This window comes from Mustela putorius, unplaced genomic scaffold, assembly GCF_011764305.1.
Source record: "Mustela putorius furo isolate JIRA1106 unplaced genomic scaffold, ASM1176430v1.1 tig00003834_pilon_pilon_pilon, whole genome shotgun sequence".
Lineage (NCBI taxonomy): Eukaryota > Metazoa > Chordata > Mammalia > Carnivora > Mustelidae > Mustela > Mustela putorius.
In genome coordinates this window covers 135,776,183-135,799,676 of record NW_025421987.1, presented here as the reverse complement: position 1 = coordinate 135,799,676, position 23,494 = coordinate 135,776,183, and the positions used below count along the sequence as shown (strand labels likewise).

Genomic DNA, 23,494 nt, shown 5'->3' with positions numbered 1-23,494 from the left:
TTAGAAAACACGTTTCTCTTCTCCCCTTTCAGCACTTTTACAGCTCAGCTGCACTGCGACCATGTGTGGTAGGTGTCAGGGTGGAGTGAGATTCATGGGAGAGAGGGCACCAGAGGAGTTGGCTCACAGCCCCATTCCTCATTGGGGCTGAAGCATCTGAGTGCTCACCTTCAGCCATGACCACCCAACCTTCAGGGGGTTCTCAACCCGTCCCTCTGCTTCTTTTCCTTACCCTTCAATATCTGGCTTTCACTGAACAGCCCTCGAGGCTTCCAGTAAGATGTGTGGAGGGCCGCAAATCCCAGCTTACATCTGGGGGGCCAAAGTTACTGAGTGGAATGTTTAATGTCAAATCCAGATAAAGATGTCTTTTTCAAGAGGGGTATAAAAGCTGGATTAATTAATAAATGGTGTTGAGACAACTGCCCTGCCACTTGGAAAAGGAAATAAAGCTGAATCATTTCTTCATGCCTTCCACCAACATGAATTCTAGATGGGTCACAGATTTCAGTGTAGAGATAAAACCATTAAAATACTAGGAGAAAATACGGCTCACAGTGATAGAGTGGGGAGATCTTTCTAAGAGTATGACATAAAATTCTGGAGTCATAAAGGATAAGATTAACGCATTTGCGTATATAAAATTAAACTTCTTTGTGGCCAAAATGATTATAACCAAGGCCAAAAGATATACCATAAATTTGGGGGAAAGTCCTAATTTCCTTGAAATTGAAAAAGGTAACAGAAGAACATCCAGAAGAAATTAACAGGGAAGAAGAAAGACATATAAATACTAAACTTGTGAAAAAATATTCATCCTCATTCATAAATGCAAATCAGAGCTATGAATCAATATACCATTCTTCACTTACAGATCAGCAAAGATTAAATATTTGATTATCATCATTTTTGGTAAGGGAATGGGCAATCCCACACACTCCTGGTGGGAACATAAATTAGGCTTTCAGAGGACAATCTGGCTTTAATCTACTCAGAATGTAAGAGATATCCTTTGATCTAGCATTTCCACAATTAGGAAAGGAACACAACAGATGCTGTAACTCAGGTCCATAAACATACATGCGCAGGAATACTCCCAAGTATTTGCAATAGTCCACAAGAAGAAACAAAGTAAATTCCACGAAGGACAAGTGAAAGAAGGAGGTAAATCACTCACAATGCACGAATATTTGGAAAGAGGTTCAAGGTATATTGTTTAAAGCAAAAAACATCTTGCAAATTCCTTATTTATGTGAACAAAACTGAAAAATACAACATAAAATTTGGGGGATGTAGATAAAGTCTTAGAGGTAACTTTTTTTTTAGATTTTATTTATTTATTTAATAGAGAGAGAGAGAGAGAGAAAGGGAACACAAGCAAGGGGAGTGGGAGAGGGAGAAGCAGGCTTCCTGCCAAGCAGGGAGCCTGATGCAGGGCTTGATCCCAGGACCCGGGCCCGGGATCATGACCCAAGCCAAAGGCAGATACTTAATGACAAAGCCACCAAAGCCACCCCTTAGAGATAACTTAATAGCATTAAATGTTTATATTAGAAAAAAGATCTGGTATTAATAATCTAAACAAGTCATGTTTATTTAGATTTCTGGAAGAATCCATAACAAATATTGAAAGTTGTTATTCCAGGGAGTGGGACCACGTGGGGAATTTTTTTTCTTTCTGCTTTATTCTTTATTTTTTAAAACTATGAGCTTCAATTATTGCTTAGTAAAAAACCAAAAGACCAAAGTTGCACATGTAAACAGAGTAGCATGAAAATGAAACAAGATGGGTATGGGGGAAGCAGATATGGGGGGGCGCTCCAGCTGGAACTAGTCTGGGCACCCACAGGCTTGAGTGCACCTTTCACCTTCAGGGCCTGGAACAGCTTTCAGGAGGCTAGAGACTCTGGTTTGGGATTAGCACAAACCTGGATTTTCATATTTCCTATGATACAGCGCCCCAAGCTCGCATAGGCTCCCTGATCAGTCTCCTGTGACCCAGAAAGGGCAGGGCTACTCTGTTAATGATATGTGCAGCCTTGACAGGTGGGTACAGATTCTGCAGGGGATCCCAAGGCTCAAATTCTGGGGCCGAGCTGGCCTCCCAATGGACTTGGGTTCAGCTGTGCATGCTAAGCAGGCAGTGCAAATCATACTGAGCCCATCAGTAGATCTACTTTTCTGGAGGATATCATTCAGTGATGCAAGTTACTTTAGCTAGGTTTTGTTTTTCTGCAAGATATTTCAGAGACTCTAGAGTCTCTCATTTGTCGGAAGGAGTCAGCATTTTACTGATCTAACCCTACACTAAATTATACAAGGGATCTTTTTCCCCTTGGCTATTTCATTCTGGGATTCTAGAATGTGTCAAAATTTGTGGGTAAAGGGTCATTTTCCTCAGTAGAATTCTATCCTGAGAAATGCTTGGTTTGGCACTTGACGAACTTTGAGAAAAACCAGCGCTATGGGAGTATCGCAGGTAAGGGGAAAGCTGCTGTCACCTGCTTAACATAGGTAACTTTGCAGGAAAAATGTTTGAAACTACTCTGTATAAAGGTTAAAAGGACACCTTTGGTATCAATCCAATGGGTACCCCACTCAAACACTGGATAGGAGGTCCTGCTGCTTGATCCATTTTTTGGGTTAAAGTCAGTTTTCCTGACAAAGTCCAACCTCCAGGCATGCTGGCCAAGTCAGAACCATCTCACAAACACTTAAAACTAGTTAATGTAGAGCTGAGAAAAATGAAATTTTCAAAAAATTGGGGGGCAATGTACTACTTCTGACAGCAGCTTTCCTCTTACCTGTGATACTCCCATAGCACTGGTTTTTCTCAAAGTTGTGTCTGGATGTTCCCAGATAATATGGGAAGAAGTCCACGGAATGTTAGATGAACAGATTTGAGTCAAACAATTTGAATCAGAGACACTTTATGGATAAAAGTACCCATTTATGGACATCTTTTAAAACCCAGTTTTTTAAGGACATAGGGCTGTTCCAATGGTCTTGTTTGACAAAGACATCTCAAGTTAAAGTTTCTTCTGAGTTAGTCCCTGGTCTGTTTCTTACTGTCTGGCCCCCGGCAAAGTGGTTCTGCTATCAGAGCAGGAATAGTAGGGACAGCGGATGTCCGGGGCAGGGTGGGGGCCAGCCTGTGCTTAACACTAGGGCAGCTACTCTCCCAAATCCCAGGGCTGAAAAGAGAAGTGGTGGTCAAGGGAGTGCCCAGCTGGAACAGAGTAGGAGCAAAGCCAGGCTGTAGGAGTCGTGGTGAGTCCTGCAAGTTCAGGGAATACAACTGGGGCAATTTTTTTTCCTGATCTCAGAGCCAGGGAGGGCCAAGCTACCAACACTTCTGAGTAAGTCAGAAATGGCCGGCCCACGGGCTCACCAAGCCCACTGGGAGAGCGCCTGCTGTAAAAGCCTATGTCTGGGCAAAAGCATGTTCTCCTGGGCTATGGAGATGGGGCTGGGGTGGGGAAGTGTAGCAGGCTGCCTTAGCTTATTAGCCTGGAGGCCCTTCAAGGAAAGAAAGGAAAGGTGAGGAGTTGGTTAATAGATGCTAATTCCCCTGTTCCTAAGAAAGGAAACCTCCTGCTCACAGTTTAAAATGCAGCTTCATTTTTTAACAGAACAGAGCTGTTTATGTCACATGCTAAACTCAACATATGCAAGAACATTACAAAATATATTTTATATCAGTAGGCCCAAAGCTACAAGATTCTATGAATGTTTGAATAAAATTGGATAAATATACATACACTCGGTATGGGAATGACCTGCCTCTGGTCACCCTAAAGAAAAAGAAAAAAAAGAAATCATTGTCAGGTTTGAAGAGAAATAAGTAGATCATATGCTCAACAGAAACTTCAAAGCACTCTTGAATACAGCAGCCCTATGATTTCCTGTTCTCTCTACCTTAGTGGTATTTAATGAACAGGAGGAACCCACAGATTTTCCAGTCAGGGCACTGGGCTCCACTCTGCCTCCCAGACACTCCCTCCCCCGACAAACCAAGGCTGAGTTCCTGAGGCTCATTAATCTTGTTTATTTAAATGGTGCCTCCCTTACTCCCAGGAATTTAATCCTTAATTGAAAAATAAAAACAAAAGCCCATATATTACTTTGATCCATTAATCCCTCTAATAACTGGTTTATTTCTTCTTTTAAGCAAATTTTTCCCTAAGAAGACTAAGCCTCAAATCAATACAATATGCAGGGAAAGAAAGGCTAGTTTATCAGGTTAGGAAGAAGCCCCTGGCATCTCCTAGTCTTTTTCTAGAGGAGGACTGGGCAGAGGGGACAAGGCAAAGCGCAAGAGGTTGCCCCTGAGGCTACAGGTGTGGAGACAGTGTTCCCTTTAAGGGGAGCAAAACCTGTACTCACAGGGAGTGTTAAGAAAATCCAGGCCCCAAGATGGGGCCTCACCCATTCCTCAGCCTCCGAATGCCAGCCATTCCAAAGCTGGTTGATGGAAAGATTTCATTTGAGCATCATTATGAAATGCTAATAAAATAACACATTCTCTCCGTTATCTCCACTGAGCATTTCCAGTTTCTGCGTTTCTTCTTTTTTAGATGGTGTGACAGGAGGCAATGAAGAGTAGCATCACAGTTCCTGGTGGGGAGACACACTGTTTCCAGTCTCCAACACTGAAGGATTTGTGAACAGTATGTCCATCTTTACTGAGGGGCTCGATGACGACAAGGCTCTCACAGGAAGGGGTCAAACCTGACTGTCGACAGCTGGCTGGTACCTTTCTGAGCTCTGCTCTGACTCTAAGCGCCATATAGCAACTTCCTGATTATCTGTAGCCCTAGTTACCAAGTCTGCAGTGTGACAGCAACTACTGTTCCCTCTCAAGGCCACCTTCACGCTCTTTCCTTTTTCGGGCAACTTGGGACTTGTCTTCAGGTTCTAAACCCCTTCTGCCATTATTCAAGGCAGAGCTGTGCTGCTCTCCAACAGGACGGCACAATCAAATCCAATCCTAGATTTTGAGGACTTCCACAAAGAAGTTCCTTTCCAAAGCTCTTAAGTAATGTTACTCCCAACACCTGCTCTTGGTGGGGGGACTTTAACCAGAAGCTCACAGGCCCACTGGGCCACCACAGAGGAGGGTTTCTCAACCCTGGGGCTAGCAATGTTCTGGGCCTAATAACGCTGCTGGGGGTGCTATCCTGAATGTTGTAGGATGCTCGACAGCATCCCTGGGCTCTACCCACTGGATGCCAGTACAATGCCCAGTAGTGACAATCGAAAATGTCTCCAGACATTGTCAAGTGTGCCCTAGGGAGGGAAATCATCTCCAAGTGAGAACCGTTGCACTGTGGAGGCTGCAAACAGCCCCTCCACACAGGTGCATCTTCAGACAAGACGAGTGCATCAGTGAAGGGAGAGCTAAGAGTAACAGACATCTGAAGGGCTAGGACCAAAGATGCTCCCCTGGCCACACATTTGGGCAGGGAAATCACCCTGGAAGTTTGCATGTATGTGTGCGTGTGTGACGAGGTATGCATACATTAGTCTGTCCTGCTATCCCTTTACTCTGCCCTCTCCCTGAGAAAGTCCTCCATGGTCCTGACCACTGGGGTCCTTTGGATGCTGACTTCTTCTTGCCTCTGACCAGGGCTCTGGACCTGTTTGTCTTGGGCAACTGGCCTGCAGATCCAGGTTGTAACTGTGATGGTGGCGACAGCTGCCACTCTTGGCCACTGCTGCGGAAGCATTTCTCCAGGCTCAAGCGAATATGTGGGGTGGACAGAACCCCAGGGGCCACCCATAGCATTCCACCTACAACCTTCCCTCTGCCTCTGGTCTGCTGAGTTCCAAGGAGAGCAGGAGAGCTGGAGGCCAGAAGTAGAGTCGGGCCTAGAATCTGGCTCCACAACTTACGGCCTGGGCTCTGTGTTCCAGACCAAGCTGAGTGCAAGGGAGGGTGGAGGGTCCTCCTCCAGGTCTTGGCTGCCCCACTTCGACCCTGGTTCGTTCTGTGGGGTCTGGTCTTACAGACTGAACAGTCAAGTGTTAGTGCAAATGATGCATTACTCAGAGTTAATTCTATTCTTTTTTTTTTTTTTTAAGATTTTATTTATTTATTTGACAGAGATGACAAGTAGGCAGAGAGGCAGGCAGAGAGAGAGAGGAGGCCGCAGGCTCCCTGCTTGAGCAGAGAGCCCGATGCGGAGCTTGATCCCAGGACCTGAGCCGAAGGCAGAGGCTTAATCCACTGAGCCACCCAGGTGCCCTCAGAGTTAATTTTATTCTTTAAACAGCCATTTTGATAAATGTTAAGTGAAGGAATTCTACGAATGAACACTGAGTCCAGCTCAGCTCTGCCAAAGGAACTGCCTTCAAATGCCTTTATTCTCCCCTATATACAGCCAGCCACTCCAGAAAACCTGTTGGGGCTGCACCATCACTGTCTCATGGCATTTCATTGAGGTAAATACTATTTTTATTTATTTATTTTTTAAAGGATTTTATTTTTAAGTAATCTCTACACCCAACGTGGGGCTCAAACTCACAACCCCAAGATCTGCCTGACTGAGCTGAGCTAGCCAGGTGCCCTGGCAAATACTAATTTTATTTTATTTTTTAAAGATTTTTATTTATTTATTTGACAGACAGATCACAAGTAGGCAGAGAGGCAGGCAGAGAGAGAGAGGAGGAAGCAGGCTCCCCACTGAGCAGAGAGCCCGACACGGGGCTCAATCCCAGGACCCCGGGATCATGACCTGAGCCGAAGGCAGAGGCTTTAACCCACTGAGCCACCAAGACGCCCTGTTTTTTACATTTTGCCCATCTATTTTTCACCTTCTTAAAATCACTATTAGATGTCACAAACTAGTAGCCACCTACTGTAACAGCAATCAGCCCTGTTATCCAAGTAATTCCAGTTTTCCTTCTGGGCACATGGTAGGATTGCACTTCCCTGCTCCCTGAAGTTAGGGGTAGTTCCATCAAGTGCTTTGGCCAATAAGATGTAAGTTACTTCTGAGTGAAAGCTTTTTTTTTCTTTTTTTAAAGATTTTTAATTTATTTATTTGACAGAGAGAGATGACAAGCAGGCAGAGAGAGAGGAGGAAGCAGGCTCCCTGCTGAGCAGAGAGCCCGATGCGGGGCTCCATCCCAGGACCCTGGAATCATGACCTGAGCCGAAGGCAGAGGCTTAACCCACTGAGCCTCCCAGGTGCCCCTTCTGAGTGAAAGCTTTAAGAGTCAGTGTGATTCACCACATTCCCTTTTCCCTACTGTGACAATGACAGAAGTGAAGAGATAGGGCCTTCCCCAGTGTAGTCCATGAATGAGGAGAAGGTGGGTTAGGTAATCTCATAATGGTAGCTACAGGTCACCGATGGTTACTGAGCCGGTGTAAGGTAGCTAGTACAAAGGAAGGCATGCTCTAAGTATAAAATATCTAGAAATCAGACTTTGAAGAATTAAGATAAAAAGAATATAAATTTTATCTCACTGATACTTTTTTTCTATTGATTACAGGTTGAAATGATATTTTGGATAGCTCTGGTTAAATAAAATATGTGATTAAACTTGAGTTCACCTTTTTAAAAAAATAGTTTTAAAATGAGGCTACTAGAAAAATGTGAATAACATATGTGGCTCACATTCTCAGTATCTCCTGGACAAGTGCCACTGAGGAGAGGGCCCACCTAGTCCATGCTAAACATGCGCATGAGTGAAAAATACACTTTTATTGTTTTAAGCATCTGAGGTCTGGGGGTTGTTACTACAGCAAAACTGAACCCACACTGACTAGTACATCTACTCAGCAGTTACTCCCTTCTCCTTTGTGGAAGAGCTCTGACTCTGTTGAGGGCAGAATAAGCCAGTCTAAATCCTTCCTGTTTTGGGCCTCCCCTGTGGCTGGAGGGTAGCCATGTGACAAAGTTCTAGCCAGTCAGCCTACGTGGAAGTTCTCTGGGGTTTTCTGTGAAAGCATTTACTTTCTACAAGAGGGACAGGCATGGGTAGTGCTACTCCTCCCTCTCTTCTTTCCTTCAACGTGGATATGCTGTCTGAAGCTTGTGGCTTTGAGATAAAGACAAGTGTGAGGACAAAGGCAACGCCCCCAAGGATGGTAGAGTGGAAAAATGGAGAGACAGAAGAAAAGAACAGAACCTGGGTCCCTTTGATGGCATCATCAGGCCCCTAAACTAACCCCAGCAACTGCCAGACTCGGGCCTTTTATGTGAAAAAATAATCCCCTATTTGTTTAAGCTGTTGTCAGTTTTCTTTTACTTGCTGCCAAAATTGTTCCTATCTGATACAGGTCTATTCTTGGAAATAGCATACAGATGAATTTGTCAAGCCAATCGGATACAGTCTTGGTCCTTTGTCAGGAGAATCTGGTTCACTGAACTAGGTCTCATGCCCACTCTTATGTTAAGTTTACTGTTTATGTTGTTTGTTCTTTTTTTCCTTTTCTTAATTTTGATGGCTTGTTCACATTTCTACCCGTTCCTCCTCTCACTCCTTGTGCAATCTGAGGATCTGTTTTCTTTCTTTCTCTCTTTTTAAAAAAAGATGTGTGTGTGTGTGTGTGTGTGTGTGTGTGTGTGAGAGAGAGAGAGAGAGTAAGTGAGCAAGCAGGGGGAGAGGCAGAGGGAGAGGGAGAGAGAGAATCCCAAGCAGGCTCCACGCTCACCACAGAGCCTGACATGGGGCTCTCATGAGGCTCTATTTTCTAACTGTGCTGCTTGTTACAGTTCTATTCCTGATAGTTATATTTATTCCTACATTTTCTATAATTATGTCATAACAGAAGATCAATCTCACCCAGATTTTTTTTTTGTCCTCTCTCTGAATCATTACATGTCTGAAAATGTACTTCCTTTGCTTTGATAGATAAATGGTATCTTGGCTACATATAGAATTTTTGGTCTGGAATTCTCTCCCAGGAACCTGTACATTTTCTCTCATAGTCTTCTGATTTTCAATATTATTGATGAGAAGTCTGGTACTAGTATAATTCTTTTGCTTTTGAAAAGATCTTGTTCTGGTAGCTTGCAAGATTTTCTCTTTACACTTAAATTTCAGAACTTCAACAGCATATACGTGCTCCTCCACTTGCTTCCCCCCATTCTGCTGCAGACTTGGCTAGCCCTTATAATGTACACATTCGAGGCTTTTTTTTCCAGCTCAAGAAAAATTTCTTCTATTACTCTTTCTGGAACTCCTATTACTTGCTGTTAGGTCTCCTAGATGCCTCTTCCTGGCTCACAATAATCATCTCTGTGTCTCTGATCCGAACTGTAAGATATTTTTTCCACTTGTTCTTCTAGAACATTAATTCAGTTCTCAGCAGTGACCATCCTCAGTCTCCTTTTTCTCAGTTTGTTTACTGAATTTTTATATTTAGAAATCATGGGATTTCTTTTTTAAATTCTAAAAGTTACTTTTGTACTCAAAATTCATTTCTTGAAATATCATTTCCTGAGTTGTCTACTTAAGTTCTCTTCAGGGAGCGTGGGAGGCTCAGTTGGTTGGGCATGTGACTTTAGCTCAGGTCATGATCTCTGGGTCCTGGGATCAAACCATGTTGGGCTCCACATTCAGCGGGGAGTCTGTTTCCCCTTCTCCCTCTGCCCTACCTGTCTCTTTCTGTCTCTCTCTCAAATAAATAAATCTTTAAAAAGTTCTCTTCTATCTGTTCCACTAGTTCTACCTCAGTGGGAGCCTCATATGCTAGTTTTTCAACTTGGACCTTCTCAGCAGTGGCAAATGAGGGAGCAATGCCAGGCCCCACAAGGAGCAATGTTTTCACCGTCCAGCAGAGCCCAAATTGACAAACCACAAGAGAGGAAGAAAGTCCCTGTAGTAACGGGCTCCTGTAGGGCCCAAGAAGTAAAAGCAACTCAACTCATCCGTATGGCCCCTCCAAGGACCACACGCAGTAAGTGGGCAGTAAAGGCCCTTTCCAAGGAGATCCACAGCTCTTGCTGGCTGGGGGACTTCAAAGGACTATTTGCTTCAAGTCTCTGTCCCAGGACTCCAAGGCAAGCAAGCATTTTCCTCTGTTGGTAGGTCCCTGTTTCTCACTGAGGACCAGAGAGGATGAATCCTGTACCCTGGTGATGTTGGGAAAACTAGAGGCCTTAACGCACTTTCCAGGTTCCATCAGCAGGCTCACCTGGGTTTATCAAGAGAGAGAATTTAAATGGACAGAGCCATGTGCTCAGGTTGTCCTTCCCAGAATCCCTTTCCTTACATTCATATATGCTTTTGAAATAATGTATTTTCTAATCCCAAAAGTAATTTAAGCTTATTTTGTGAAAATTAGGAAAAGCCCAAAGAAAAAAGAGAAAGAAGTAGAGCACAGAAGAAGGGAGAACATCCTATATATAATCCCATCAGCCTGAGATAATCTCTTCATATTTTGGTATATATCATTCTAGTCTTATAAATGCCTGTGGGAGTGTGTGTGTGTGTGTGTGTTATGACTACATGTGTACTTATAAATATACTCACCTACTACATTTTATCCCCTAATATACTTATAAGTACACTCACCTACAAGTTTTTTTTAATCTCCTAAGTGACATAGGTGAACCTCTCCCTATGTCAGTAGTATTTATGAGACATCATTTTTAATAGCTGCCAACTACTTGACTGTGTGGTTATTCTGTGGGGTTTTATTGTCTATTGTTGATCATCAGGTTGCTCACAATTTTGCAATCTTACAACCTACGCTGGACAGTATCCTATAGTTCAATCTTCGGACATCTATAATTATGTCAATAAATAACTGCTAAGGTTTTATGATTACATTATCAAATTTCCCTCCAAAAAGGTGTAACCGATTAAATGGCTTCTAATAACCCATTTACATCTTCTACCCTCTTTGTGGCTACCCCTCATCCAAACCAAATAGTATCTTTATAAATATCTTTGATAATTTTGACAGATGGAAAAGGCTAGCTCACTGTTTTAGTTTGCACTTCTTTGATTACTAACCATACTGAACACTTTTCCTGTTTACTGACCAACTGCATTTCTTATTCTGTGAAATGCTTGCTCAGGTCCTTCACTCACACTATTTGGGACATAAAGTTTTATGGTTTTTGTGTCCTCAATCTCAACTGTTTTCGGAGCGAATAATCGTCTTTGCCTTTCAGTGATTGTTATCTGAAATTCTATTTGACTGAATGACTGTTGCAATCCCTGCTTTCTTCTTGCTTGTATATTTGTGTGACATCTTCTTGCTCATCCTTTTACTTTTAGCTGCTCTGAGTCACTTTGCTTAGGGCATGTCTGTTAGGCAGCATGTGGGTAGAGTTTAGTTGTTTTTTTTTTTTTAACATATTATGAAAATCTGACTTAAAATTTTATATATGACGGGTTTAAAGAATATATAACAAATATATTAGACAAAGAGGTTAAATCCCTTTATACTTATTATCGGTTTTTGGGATGCCTCTGTTTCTCTGTTTGTCTTCCGTGTCTTTCTCTGCTACTGGTTCTTCAGCTTTCCATTTCATGCAACCAACCACCCAGGACAGAATGTTATAAAAATGTGAAGTGATTCTTATAACTGTCATCAAGCATGTGCTTCAGTTGCTAAATGGGAATGACTGAGATATCCTGACAAAGAAGCTGACCTTTTTGGTCAGTTCAGATCTTTCAGTTAATGGCTGTACACGTAACCATCACAGACCCTTATTCAGGATATCCACGAAGGGTGGGACAGATACGCAGCCACAGAGGCTCTGCTGACTACGCAGTTCGCGCCCGCACTGACCTTCTGAAGCCCACCGTTCTCCTCCACCAGGGGCGGAAGCACACTGGAGCTGCTGTTGGGCGGCGCCTCCACATTGTAGTCGCGGAAGCAGCAGAAGAAGGAGCTGAGGATGCCGCGGCTCCTCTGCTTCTTTAAGCTGACGTTGCACTGGGATGCTGGAAAGAGAAACAACACACTGTGGCCAACTGCAGCACATACTCCTAGCTGTCATGCAATGGGAAAACCCGAATGCAGCTGTCCCGCCCCAGGGAGTCCCGATACCAGGAGACCTACTCAGCACAAGAAGATGACGGGCCCTAGAAGTTACTCTGAAGGACTGTTATTCAACATGTGATTCGTAGAGGGCCAGCTGGTTGATGGAGTCCAGTCCTGCTGGCTGGACAGAATTCCTCTGACCTCAGCCCAGTGGGGGCTGCTTGCTCATTAACTGACCCATCGTCAGGGCCAGGCACCATCTGCATTCCTGAACCCAGCAGCCAGTCTTCCGACCCAGGACTGAGCACCACTTCAAAACAAAGATCCTTTCAGGCAAAATTAGACTTGACACTCTCTGAGAAGCATTTCTCTGAGAAGGGTACCAAGAAAGAATCACTCTGAAACTAGTCTAACTTCATCAAGAGTAACTTCATCATGAGATAAGGTGTGTAAGGGCATACAGAAGGCCCCTTCTTAAATTCTGCTGTTTGTCAAGAAATGGATGGGAGGGCTGGAGTCCTCCATGACACTTCAACATAAACAGCAGATGTGGGACTGAGAGCACATGGTCCAGCAGGAGCAGGGCTGGCCAGGGCAAAGCCCATCTTCCTGAAACCTGGAGCAACCCTGTGCCATGGACTCATTTTCTGGCCTGTCCTGGACTCAGCCTCCCAGGGGATTGATGCTGTCCTTTCTGTTATTCAGGCCTCAAGACGAGCTGCCACAAGTCAGAAATAAAAGGCCAAAAATTAGTATAAAATAAGACACACATCTCAGGGGAGGAGACTGACAACCTGGAGGGCCCGGAGCAATGCCTGGGAATGCAGCCAGGGCTGTCCCACCACATACCATGTCTGGGTAGGTCAACAGCACTGAGCAGAGGCCACAAAAAGCCTGTCCTTGGGGTTAACGGGGAAATTACCAATGTAGGAAATGACTGAGTCCACATGATAACTTGGAGTTTATCTCTCCCAAAAAGCAGTTTTGGCATGATTCCTCTATGTACTTGAGTCATTTGTACAGCACCTTCCCTCTCAAGAGATTGCAAAACTTCTGCTAATAGTCTTGGGGTACTTTTCTGCCAGCAGCAAAACCAACATGAAAAAAGACTGAAAAACTTCTTGCCGGCAACTCCACAGGCATGGATGGCCTCCAGCCTGGGCTTGGGCGAGTGGCTCAGTAAGTGTGAGTTTAAGATTCCCATTCACTAACTACGCGCTTCAGAACCGTAACCCCCTGGAAACACTAGCCGTTTTATCTTTCTTGAGAATGCCTGGGCGCATGCCACAGGCACCAGTCTTTTCACTCAGTGCACCCGATGGCAGGCCAAGCCAGGTCACAAGGACCTCAGGGACAGAGGCCTCCCAAGCAGCAAAGCGGGGGGTGGGGGGGGTGGGGGTGGCGCACACACATGATAATGACCGCTGTTTACTGAGGACCGGCCGTCTTTATTCTACTACTTTACAACCCTCACTTCATGGAACCCGCACAGCTATCCAGGGAGATCTGCATTACTGCCTCCATTTTACCGCTGAGGGGATACAACCAGGAATTCGTATGCTGGGATCTGAACCCAAGAGGGCCTGTTCCCCAAGTGTGCGCTCTCTCTGTTGCCATGCTGAACACAGTCTAGACAAATCAGGTCAGATCAAGGAGGGAACATGCCAAATGGAGAGAAAAACACTACAATAAATTCTTATTTAATATAAAGAATTGGGTGGGGGGCGCCTGGGTGGCTCAGGCCGTTGAGTGTCCGTCCGACTCTTGATTTAGACTCAGGTCATGATCTCAGGGCTGTGAGATGGAGCCCGGTACTGGGCTCTCTGCCGGGCCTGGGGCCTGCCTGTAATTTTCTCTTTCCCCTTCCCCCGCTGCCCTGCCTCACCTCTAGAAAATAAACAAATAGTTAATTTGAAAAAAAAAATGTCTGATTGGTTAAACTGTTCTGTTGTTACTTTGGGTGCTTTAGTTTTCATGCCACACTCAAATAATTTAGTCAGAGGAAGAAAAAATATTGCCTGCCTCTTCCTTGGCTGATAGCACATTTCTCTGCAAGTAAACAAGAGATTTGTTCATGTCTCAGAGACACTGAGCAGCCGATGCCCGAGCTGGGCAGTAAATAGCTCTGCAAAAAGCACCCCCCTCAGATCTCATTTTTATCCTCAGATCACATACATCTTCCCCACAACCAACTAACAAACAAATTAAAAAATGAACTTATATGCTAAAAAAAAGTCCTGAACCTGGAGCCAGTGAGCTACTTATAATTTCTACCATATGACAGCTTACCACGTAGAAGCCACAAATAGAGCGGTGGGAGTGAGTCCCTGGGAAGGCTGTCACCCCCTGAGGGGAAAGCAGCAGTTCACTTATTTATGATCTCCCTTCGGTGTACCAGGAGGTGAAGCAACCCAAAGTGGTCTCACTTCCAAGACTGAGGGAGGGGCCAGGACTCTTCCCATTAAATAAGCTTAGTTCTAGGGCCTACAGGAAGCTTTGGGAGGTCAGGGGATGCCTACTTTGCTAATCGCTCCTGGATTTGTCTGGTACTCTCAAAATCAGGCTAGCAGGGGATATGAATGGAGTTGCTCAGGACCAGCATCAGCCTCAACCCCATCCTAGGTTCTCATTTGGTCCTCAAAGGGCTCAAGATGCTGACTGGCTGGGTCCAATAACCCTACTGCCTTCCCCCTGCAAATTGCTTTCTATCCATTACTGAGGCCTGGCCAATCTAAGCCATATGACTGGCTTAGAATTGGGCATTTGACCCAACGTGGGCCAAGGAGAGTGTGCCCCACGATTCATGCTACAGCCCTTTGGAAGGATGTTTTCTTTCTGCTGATTTGCCAAGTGGGTAGGATGTAAACCTGGAGCCCCCGGTGGCTCCTTTGTCACTAAGTGAAAGGTACTTACCTGAGCATAAGCCAGAACTGAGGAAAAAGGAGCTTGAGATACGGAAAGGGATGGTTCTCTGACAATACCATCTGGGAACTTGGTTTCATTAAAACCAGATCCTCCTGGAATTTTCAGTTATGTAAGACAATAAATTACCTGTTTCTCTGGGTTTATGTTATTTATGATGGAAAAGATTATTCTTGAAACCGTCAGCTCCCAGGCAAGGCAGTGTAGAAACACTGGTGAACCACACAGGTACCGTCCCTAACTCTGGCACGACAGACACTGAACCGTACAAGGCACTGATGGGGCCCAAAGTCTAGATCTGGGGTATGGTAGAAGTTATCTCTTAGAAGAAATGTTTTCTGAGTTGGGCTGACAGTGCATACAATTGCTGGAGGGGGCAGGGAAGTAGGGAAACAACAACGTGTAAAGGGCCTGATGTGAGAGACAGCACGATGTATCTCAGAAATCAGAGGAGTTGCGATGGTTGATAGCAGCCTTGCAAACCAAGATGATGAGTTTGCATTTGCCTCTATGGAAATGGGGAGTAGATGAGCAGATCGTACTATAAATGTCACAGTTTGACCTCTGGAACTGGAACCTCTGAATTTAAATTTTAAATAGACTGATACAGGCTACTGATCTACATCAAAGATTTCCAGAATGCTGTATTTGCAAATCAGAGATATGGACCATTTTGGGTAAAGAGCCTAGAATGGAAATTTCTTACTTTAAAGTCGACTTTAAATCTGTACTTTCAATGCCATCCCAATCAAAATTCCACTAGCATTTTTCAAAGAGCTGGAACAAACAATCCTAAAATTTGTATGGAACCAGAAGAGACCCCGAATTGCTAAGGAAATGTTGAAAAAGAAAAACAAAACTGGGGCAACATGTTGCCTGATTTCAAGCTTTACTACAAAGCTGTGATCACCAAGACAGTATGGTACTGGCATAAAAACAGACACATAAACCAGTGGAACAGAATAGAGAGCCCAGATATGGACCCTCAACTCTATGGTCAACTAATCTTTGACAAAGCAGAAAAAAAATATACAGTGGAAAAAAGACAATCTCTTCAATAGATGGTGCTGGGAAAATTGGACAGCTATGTATATAAGAATGAAACTCGACCATTCTCTTACACCATACACAAAGATAAACTCAAAATGGATAAAAGACCTCAACATGAGGCAGGAATCTATCAAAAATCCTAGAGAAGAACATAGGCAGTAACCTCTTTGACATTGGCCACACAGCAACTTCTTTCAAGACATGTCTCCAAAGGCAAAGGAAACAAAGCAAAAATGAACTTGTGGGACTTCATCATGATCAGAAGCTTCTGCACAGCAAAGGAAACAGTCAACAAAACAAAGAGGCAACCCATGGAATGGGAGAAGATATTCTCAAATGACACTACAGACAAAGGGCTGATATCCAAGACCTATAAAGAACTCCTCAAACTCAAGACCCAAAAACCAGATAATCACATCAAAAAATGGGCAGAAGACATGAACAGACACTTCTCCAAAGAAGACATACAAATGGCTAACAGACACATGAAGAAATGTTCATCATCATTAGCCATCAGGGAGACTCAAACCAAAACCACATTGAGAAAGCACCTTCCACGAGTTAGAATGGCCAAAATTAACAAGACAGTAAACAACATGTGCTGGAGAGGATGTGGAGAAAGGGAAATCCTCTTACACTGTTGGTGGGAATAAAGTTGGTGCAGCCACTTTGGAAAACAGTGTGGAGATTCCTTAAGAAATTAAAATTAGAGCTACCCTATGACCCTGCAATTGCACTACTGGCTATTTATCCCAAAGATACAGATGTAGTGAAAAGAAGGGCCATCTATACTCCAATGTTCATAGCAGCAATGACCACAGTTGCCAGACTGTGGAAAGAACCAATATGCCCTTCAACAGATGAATGGATAAAGAAGATATGATCCATATATATTATAGAGTATTATGTCTCCATCAGAAAGGATGAATACTCAACTTTTGTATCAACACGGACAGGGCTGGAGGAGTTTATGCTGAGTGAAATAAGTCAAGCAGTGAGAGTAAATGATCATATGATTTCACTTACTTGTGGACCATAAGGAATAACATGGAGGACACTGGGAGATGGAGAGGAGAAGTGAATTGGGGGAAATCGGAGGGGGAGACAAACCATGAGAGACTGTGGACTCTGAGAAACAAACTGTGGGTTCTGGAGGGTGGGAGGGATGGGTGAGCCTGGTGGTGGGTATTAAGGAGGGCATGTATTGCATGGAGCACTGGGTGTGGTGCATAAACAATGTATCTTGGAACACTAAAAAAAATAAAATTATAAAAAATAAAAAATAAATACAAGTTACATGGAGATAAAAAAAACTAAAACTAAAATTAAAAATAAGTCATATGGAAAGAAAATGGGCTTTGGAGTTATATTTTGTGTTCAAGTCTCACCCTGCATGGGTCAGCAAGTGTGACTTCATCTACCTAAGCCACACCACTAATACAGGAATCTTCATACCTATCCTTGCAGGGAGGTCTGCTGTGTGGATGCACACTTCTCTCTTGTTCAAGAGAGAAGATCTACCAGCACCTTAAAATACAGCAGCAATAGACTGATTTTAGGTACCGAGCAGTGTCTCACTGTGAACATTCAGAAGTTAGCGTGTATCCAAACAACAGTCCTTACAGAAACAGCTGGCTTTATGAGAAAACATGGAGGCAGTCCCATTTTGGTTTTGGTTATGTGAATTCTAAGCTTAGAACTTGAAGTGGCTCCTTAAAACTTTACTTTCTATCCAGTGAAGGTTTCTTTGCATGATGACGATGATGATGACGATGATGGAAACGAAACAAATAAAAGGCAGATCCCCGTGTGAAGCTTAATAATAAACCCTAGGACTCAGGACTTTTCTAGGAACTCTTACATGAAATAAGGTTAGAAAGAAAAGTATTGTAATTAATTAGAAACATGAAACGACCAGGGGAAAGTCCACCGAGGTGGACAGTGAGGTCTGGTCCTTCAGCGGGATCAAGAGGACTGGTCTAAAGAGCTACCAAACTGTATTTATGCCAACAGATGGAAAGTGCAAGTGGATCCACCACAAGTGGGTCTGCACCGGCTAGGAGGGGGTACCGCTATCCGCTTAGACTTCCTGACCTACCTGGTTCCCTTCTGCATCCAGAAATTGAAATGCTGACTCAACATAGCGTTACATATCTTACCAGTGTGATAGCCGCCCGTGCCACCTATCACTGCCCGAACAATTCTCGTATTCTGACCTGGTTTAGACTGCAGGTGTGGGGAGACTCTGGCTCCATCCTGAACCCTAGCTTCAGGCAAACCTCTGGGGTCTACATCGACTCAGAGCTTCACATACTCACTGCCTTTGTCAACACCCCCACCCATCTGTCCTTATCTCAGATCTGACCTGGAACTTCCACCACCCCACACACATCCCTACAATCAAACGAGTGGTTCAGGATGAAGCACGGAGAAGCTGGAACGTAGGTGGAAATGTTTGCTACTCTCTGGGAATCCATCCCCAATCATTCAAGTTTCTCCCCAAGTGAAGAAACTGCATCTTGGCAGCTCGAGAAAACAAAGAAGGTTTGCCTTTAATTTCCACGGTGCCAAGCCAGCCTACATGCTGGCACAGGGGCCAGACGGCCAAAGACCCAGCATAACAGAATTTCTAGGAGAAAATGGACTCAACACAAGAAGTCTATGCCAAAACCTGCCCCCAAAACTGGCTTCTTCCTCGTCACAAGAGCAGAATCAAGAAAGGTACTCCATAGCCGGTTTGTATCATCATGTGTTCACACAGAACATTAAAAACATGTTCAAGGGAGGGTCTGGGTGGCTCCGTTGGTGGGCATCTGCCTTCTGCTCTGGTCCTGATCCCGGGACCTGAGCCAGGGGTCCTGGATCAAGCCCCACATCGAGTTCCCTGCTCGGCAGGAGGCCTGCTTCTCCCTCTCCCACATCCTCTCCCACATCTCCCTCTCCCCGCTTGCGTTCCCTCTCTCGCTGTCTTTCTCTTGGTCAAAATAAATAAATAAAATCTGAAAAACAAAACAAACATGTCCAAGCATCAACGTGGACACCAATGCTGTTAAGGCTACAAAACCACACATCGGAGTTTCCCAAGGAAAAGGTGCTTCTTCACACGTGGGGACGTCAGAGCACATTACAGCCTGTGAAGACCATGCAGTTGAATTCACAACTATGCTACTACAGAAAAAAGCTAAACACCTTTTTTTTTTTTTTAAAGTGGGGAGGGGAAGTTCCAGTGGCCGGCGTTTAAATGAATGCACCCTTTCTTCTCTTGTAGGACTGGGCTGCAATCTCTGGAATGCATCCCAGGGCCGTGGTTTGGAGTGGGTGTCTAACAGGAAATTCTGGGCAGTCTATGCATACATTACATTCCTTTCCCACCCCCAAAAGAGTGGTCAACAAACACAACTTTCCTCTGTTTGAATAAAAGGGGGGCTGTTGACGGGGCTGCTGGGGTGGGGAGAGGCCAGGGCACAGACCGCACAGAGTTCAAAGCAGATGTGGCTGCTGAGAATCCAAACATCCTTTTCTCCTAGAAAAAGGACTTAGTCACTGTGTTACCTTTTGAGATATCCAGGCAGTCCCTATATCTAGTTCCAAGTGATAAAATTCCCCTGGCAATTTTACCCGGCACTCTGGAAGAAGTGTCCCTCCAGATGACACCCCGCTTCCCAGTAAGGAAACGGAGACTCAGAGTACTCACATCTGTGTGGTGAGGGTGCTGGGGTTTAAGGCCAGAACTGCCTGACTGCAGGGCTCCCAACCTTCCCACCAGCCCTCCCCGTCTCTCCCCTGTCCTCTTCTGGGTTTGGGGTTTACTTCCAAAAAGAAAATGAATATGAGGCCTTGTGTTGCGTGCCATTACTCCAAAGTCTGCAGTTCTGAAAATTCCAAAGTGAGGCAAGGATACTAGTGCTAGGCCTCTTAGATAAGGTCAGACACAGTGGTTGTTTCTCTGAGCGCTAAATGTCCCCCAGGCCACCAAACTCTGTGACTCAGCTCCCAAGGAGTGCCCCTGTGCTAGGAATGCCCTCCACGCCTCAGCATGTCCCAGACCCCTGGCCTGAGGCCACACAGCTCCTAAGTAACAAGGCTGGACAGAAACCAGGTCTGTGGGAGTTTAGAAGGGAGCTCTTAGCCATCACTGTACAGAGTCTGTTTTTCATAGCAAGAGCCCAACTAAATACCAGAACAAAGGATTTAAGTAGAAAATGCACTTAAGAGGAAGTAAAGGTTAAAATTTAACAGTAATCAAATAAATGAACACTTAAACAGAGAAACCCAGTTTTGTACCTGTTAAATGAATAGAAACAATAGAAATAAAAACAGAGAGCCAACACAGTGGGGAGGTTTTGACGGTCCAGGCCCCTTCGTTCACGTGTGGCTGGTAACTCGGTAAACTGGAACAATCCACTTGAAAAGCAGAGGAGTGATGTGTTGAAGACCATGAACTATTCATGAAAACATGTGCATGTCCAACAGAGTAGGAATGGTTAAGTAAAACGAATACAGAGCAGCTGGACAGAATACTGTGCAGCCACAAGAAATGCCACTGGGAAGACCCAGGGAGAAGTGCCTGTGGTCACCATCTGAGGAAGCATCTCAGAAACACTGCACATGCCTCATGTCTGTAACTCTGTCCTGTGTTTCTGGACAAGATCTGGAATGTAGGCTCCAGAGCTATGGGCTTGGAACTCATCTTGTTCATGCCTGAGTCCCTGAGACATAGAAGCATGCTGGTACCAATAGGCCCCTCGTGACAGATGTTTACCGAATGAATGAATGTAAGAAAGGAAACTCAGAACAATGAAAATGACCGAGATACTATTAGAAAGAGTATCTTTCTGTTCAGAGAGAGGTCAGCCCAAGTAGCTACTCTGACTGTTCAGAGAGAGGTCAGCCCAAGCAGCTCTGCTTCCTGGGAAGCCCTCTTGACCACATCGAGCCTCTTCCTCCAAGCTGCTTTAATCTATGCCATCCACTTACGGCCAACCCGAGGAATCCACCCTAGGAATCCAACTCTTAGCTCCCAGACATTTTTAGTGAAGGTGCACAACCCCTATAGAAGAATTAGTGCAAATTTTCAGAGAGCGAGCGATCAGATAAAATTCACCAGTATGTTCAGTAAGACAAGGTTAACTGTTATTTTTCTCCATACTTTAAAAAAATCATTTCTCAAGTTCTACAATCTATAATGGAAAAAATAGAATGTTAAAAATGTTTGTCTCTACTTAAAAAAATATATGGGAACATCATATATCTGATACTCTTTTACAACCTCACTTTGATTCACTGTATTATATTCCACTGTGTGGATGTACACTATGCCATAACTAAACTGACTTTGGACACTTATGTTGTTTCCTTTAAAAAAGTATTGTGACAAATACTGCAGTTTGCAACAGCAATGCTACGAACAATCTAGTTGTCCACTGATATGGGACAAAATAGAACAGATCCTGGGTGTGGAATATTCTACAGATGTTAAAAAGAAGGCTGCAGCTCCATAGGTACTAATTTTAGCTAACATTTATGTAAGATGTGCCTGTTGCTATTTTATGCACTTTCTAAACAGTGACTCATTGAACTGTTTCAGTAATCTTATGATGTAAGGACTATTACTGTACTCTTTTTATAGATGAGGAAACTAAGGCCCAGAGAAGTTAAAAAAAATTGTCTAAGATGACATAGCTAGGAAATAGTAGAGTTTGTTCAAAACCCCACTCACCTGTGCTTCTCTGCAATTATGTTGCCTACTGATAATGGAGCACATTCTGAGACTTATTAAGTGAGAAAAGCATGCTGCCATCAACCTTCAAATACAAAATTAAATAGATTAGCAAAATAAAAAGCACAAGTATGTGTCTATTCTCACAAGTGCAAAGAGCATCTCTGGGAGGATTTATAAGTAACTGGTTGCTCCACGGCAGAGAAGTGGAGGACACAACTGGAAGGAAAGGAGAATTATTTTTTACTCTATTTCCTTTTAGTATCCTTTGAAGTTTGTATTACTTATTAAATTAATAATCCTATGTAATGTATCATGCACTGTAATGAGTAAGAAATATCCAAAATAATACTACGATGAACTTAGTCTACATAATTTTAAGTGCATGTCTGATTATCCCATTAGAAGAAATTCCTAGATGTGTAATTGCTAGGACCAAAGTCTTTTTTTTTTTTTTTAAAGGTTTATTTATTTATTTATTTGACAGACTGACATCACAAACAGGCCTCACAAGCATCACAAGCAGACATCACAAGCAGGACCCTGGGATCATGACCTGAGCCAAAGGCAGAGGCTTTAACCCACTGAGCCACCCAGGTACCCCATAGGACCAAAGTCTTTGGAAAAAAAAAGTATCAAGTCTCTCAATACCTGTGGACAATCTGCCACCTAGAGGGGCAGTGTCAATGTGCACGCCCACACGCAGGTTATGCCACGGAGGCTGGGCCAACATGGAGACTGTAAATAGCCTCCGCCAGTCTGGAGGGTGGAAATGGCAACCCTTTTGCTTTCATGTGCATGTCTTTGATTGCCATCCAAGTTCTATAATCTCTCCTATAACTTTTGGCCATTTCTCTTTCTTCTCCTGAGAACTGTGCTTATATACTTTTTGCCTATTTTTCCATTTTTTCTTTGATTTTTAAGAGTTCCTTTATCCTATATTGGAGATGTAATCCTCGGACTGTTCTGTACTGGGCGGTTATGTATTGAAATAGTCTCAGTTTGTTTTAGGCCTTTTGCTTTTGTTTATAATGGCTGTAGATATGCAAAGCTTTGAGTTTTTAGGGAATCAAATCTAATGATTTTTTAATTGATTCCTTCCCACACTAATATGATACACTCTTTTTTTTTTTTTTTTTTTTTAAGATTTTGTGTATTTATTTGAGAGAGAGTAAGAGACAGAGAGAGAGAGAGCACAAGCAGGGGGAGCTGCAGGCAGAGGGAGAAGCAGACTGCCCGCTGCTTCCATGGAGCCTGATGTGGAACTTGATCCCAGGACTGGGAAATCATGACCCGAGTTGAAGGCAGCCACTTAACCAACTGAGCCACCCAGGTGCCCCCTAATATGATAAAGTCTTCACTTAAGTTTTCTTCTCATTCTTTTTTGGTTTAGAGGAAATTTCTATTAAATACTCTATCTGTTTAGAGTTTATGCTGTATACAGTAGGATCTATGAATCTACTATCCCCCCCCCCCCAAGATTAAATATCCTAATACTACTGATTTAACAATTCACCTTCGTACACTGATTTGGGCATTGTATTCTATTCTATTTCCTCCCAACCCACTATACTTCACTCCATTCCTCCGCTTCTGCCACTAACACAAAGCTTTGCTACTGCAGGTTTTTGTTTTATATTTAACAGTACCAGATCCCCTTAATTATTTTCTTTTCAAAAATTTCTTGGATAGTCTAACCCCTTATGCTTCCAGATGGATGTCAGAATCATTTTATCAAGTTCTAAAAAAACATACCATTGGGATTTGGTTGCATTAGGCTCATAAAATATACATCCACTAATTCCATTAAAGTAATTAAAGGAAGGTTAAAACGAAAAAGTTAAAAAAAT

The 23,494-nt window shown here is 43.6% G+C and overlaps 1 protein-coding gene across 1 annotated transcript in view; it reads right to left on the bottom strand.

The window, feature by feature from the left end:
* Window positions 1-23,494, bottom strand: part of CTDSPL (CTD small phosphatase like) — a 112,373-nt gene that overhangs the window by 19,582 nt on the left and 69,297 nt on the right. The window contains 2 exon segments of the mRNA NM_001310205.1: window positions 3,762-3,794; window positions 11,759-11,913. Of these exon segments, the coding sequence (NP_001297134.1) occupies window positions 3,762-3,794; window positions 11,759-11,913 (188 nt within the window).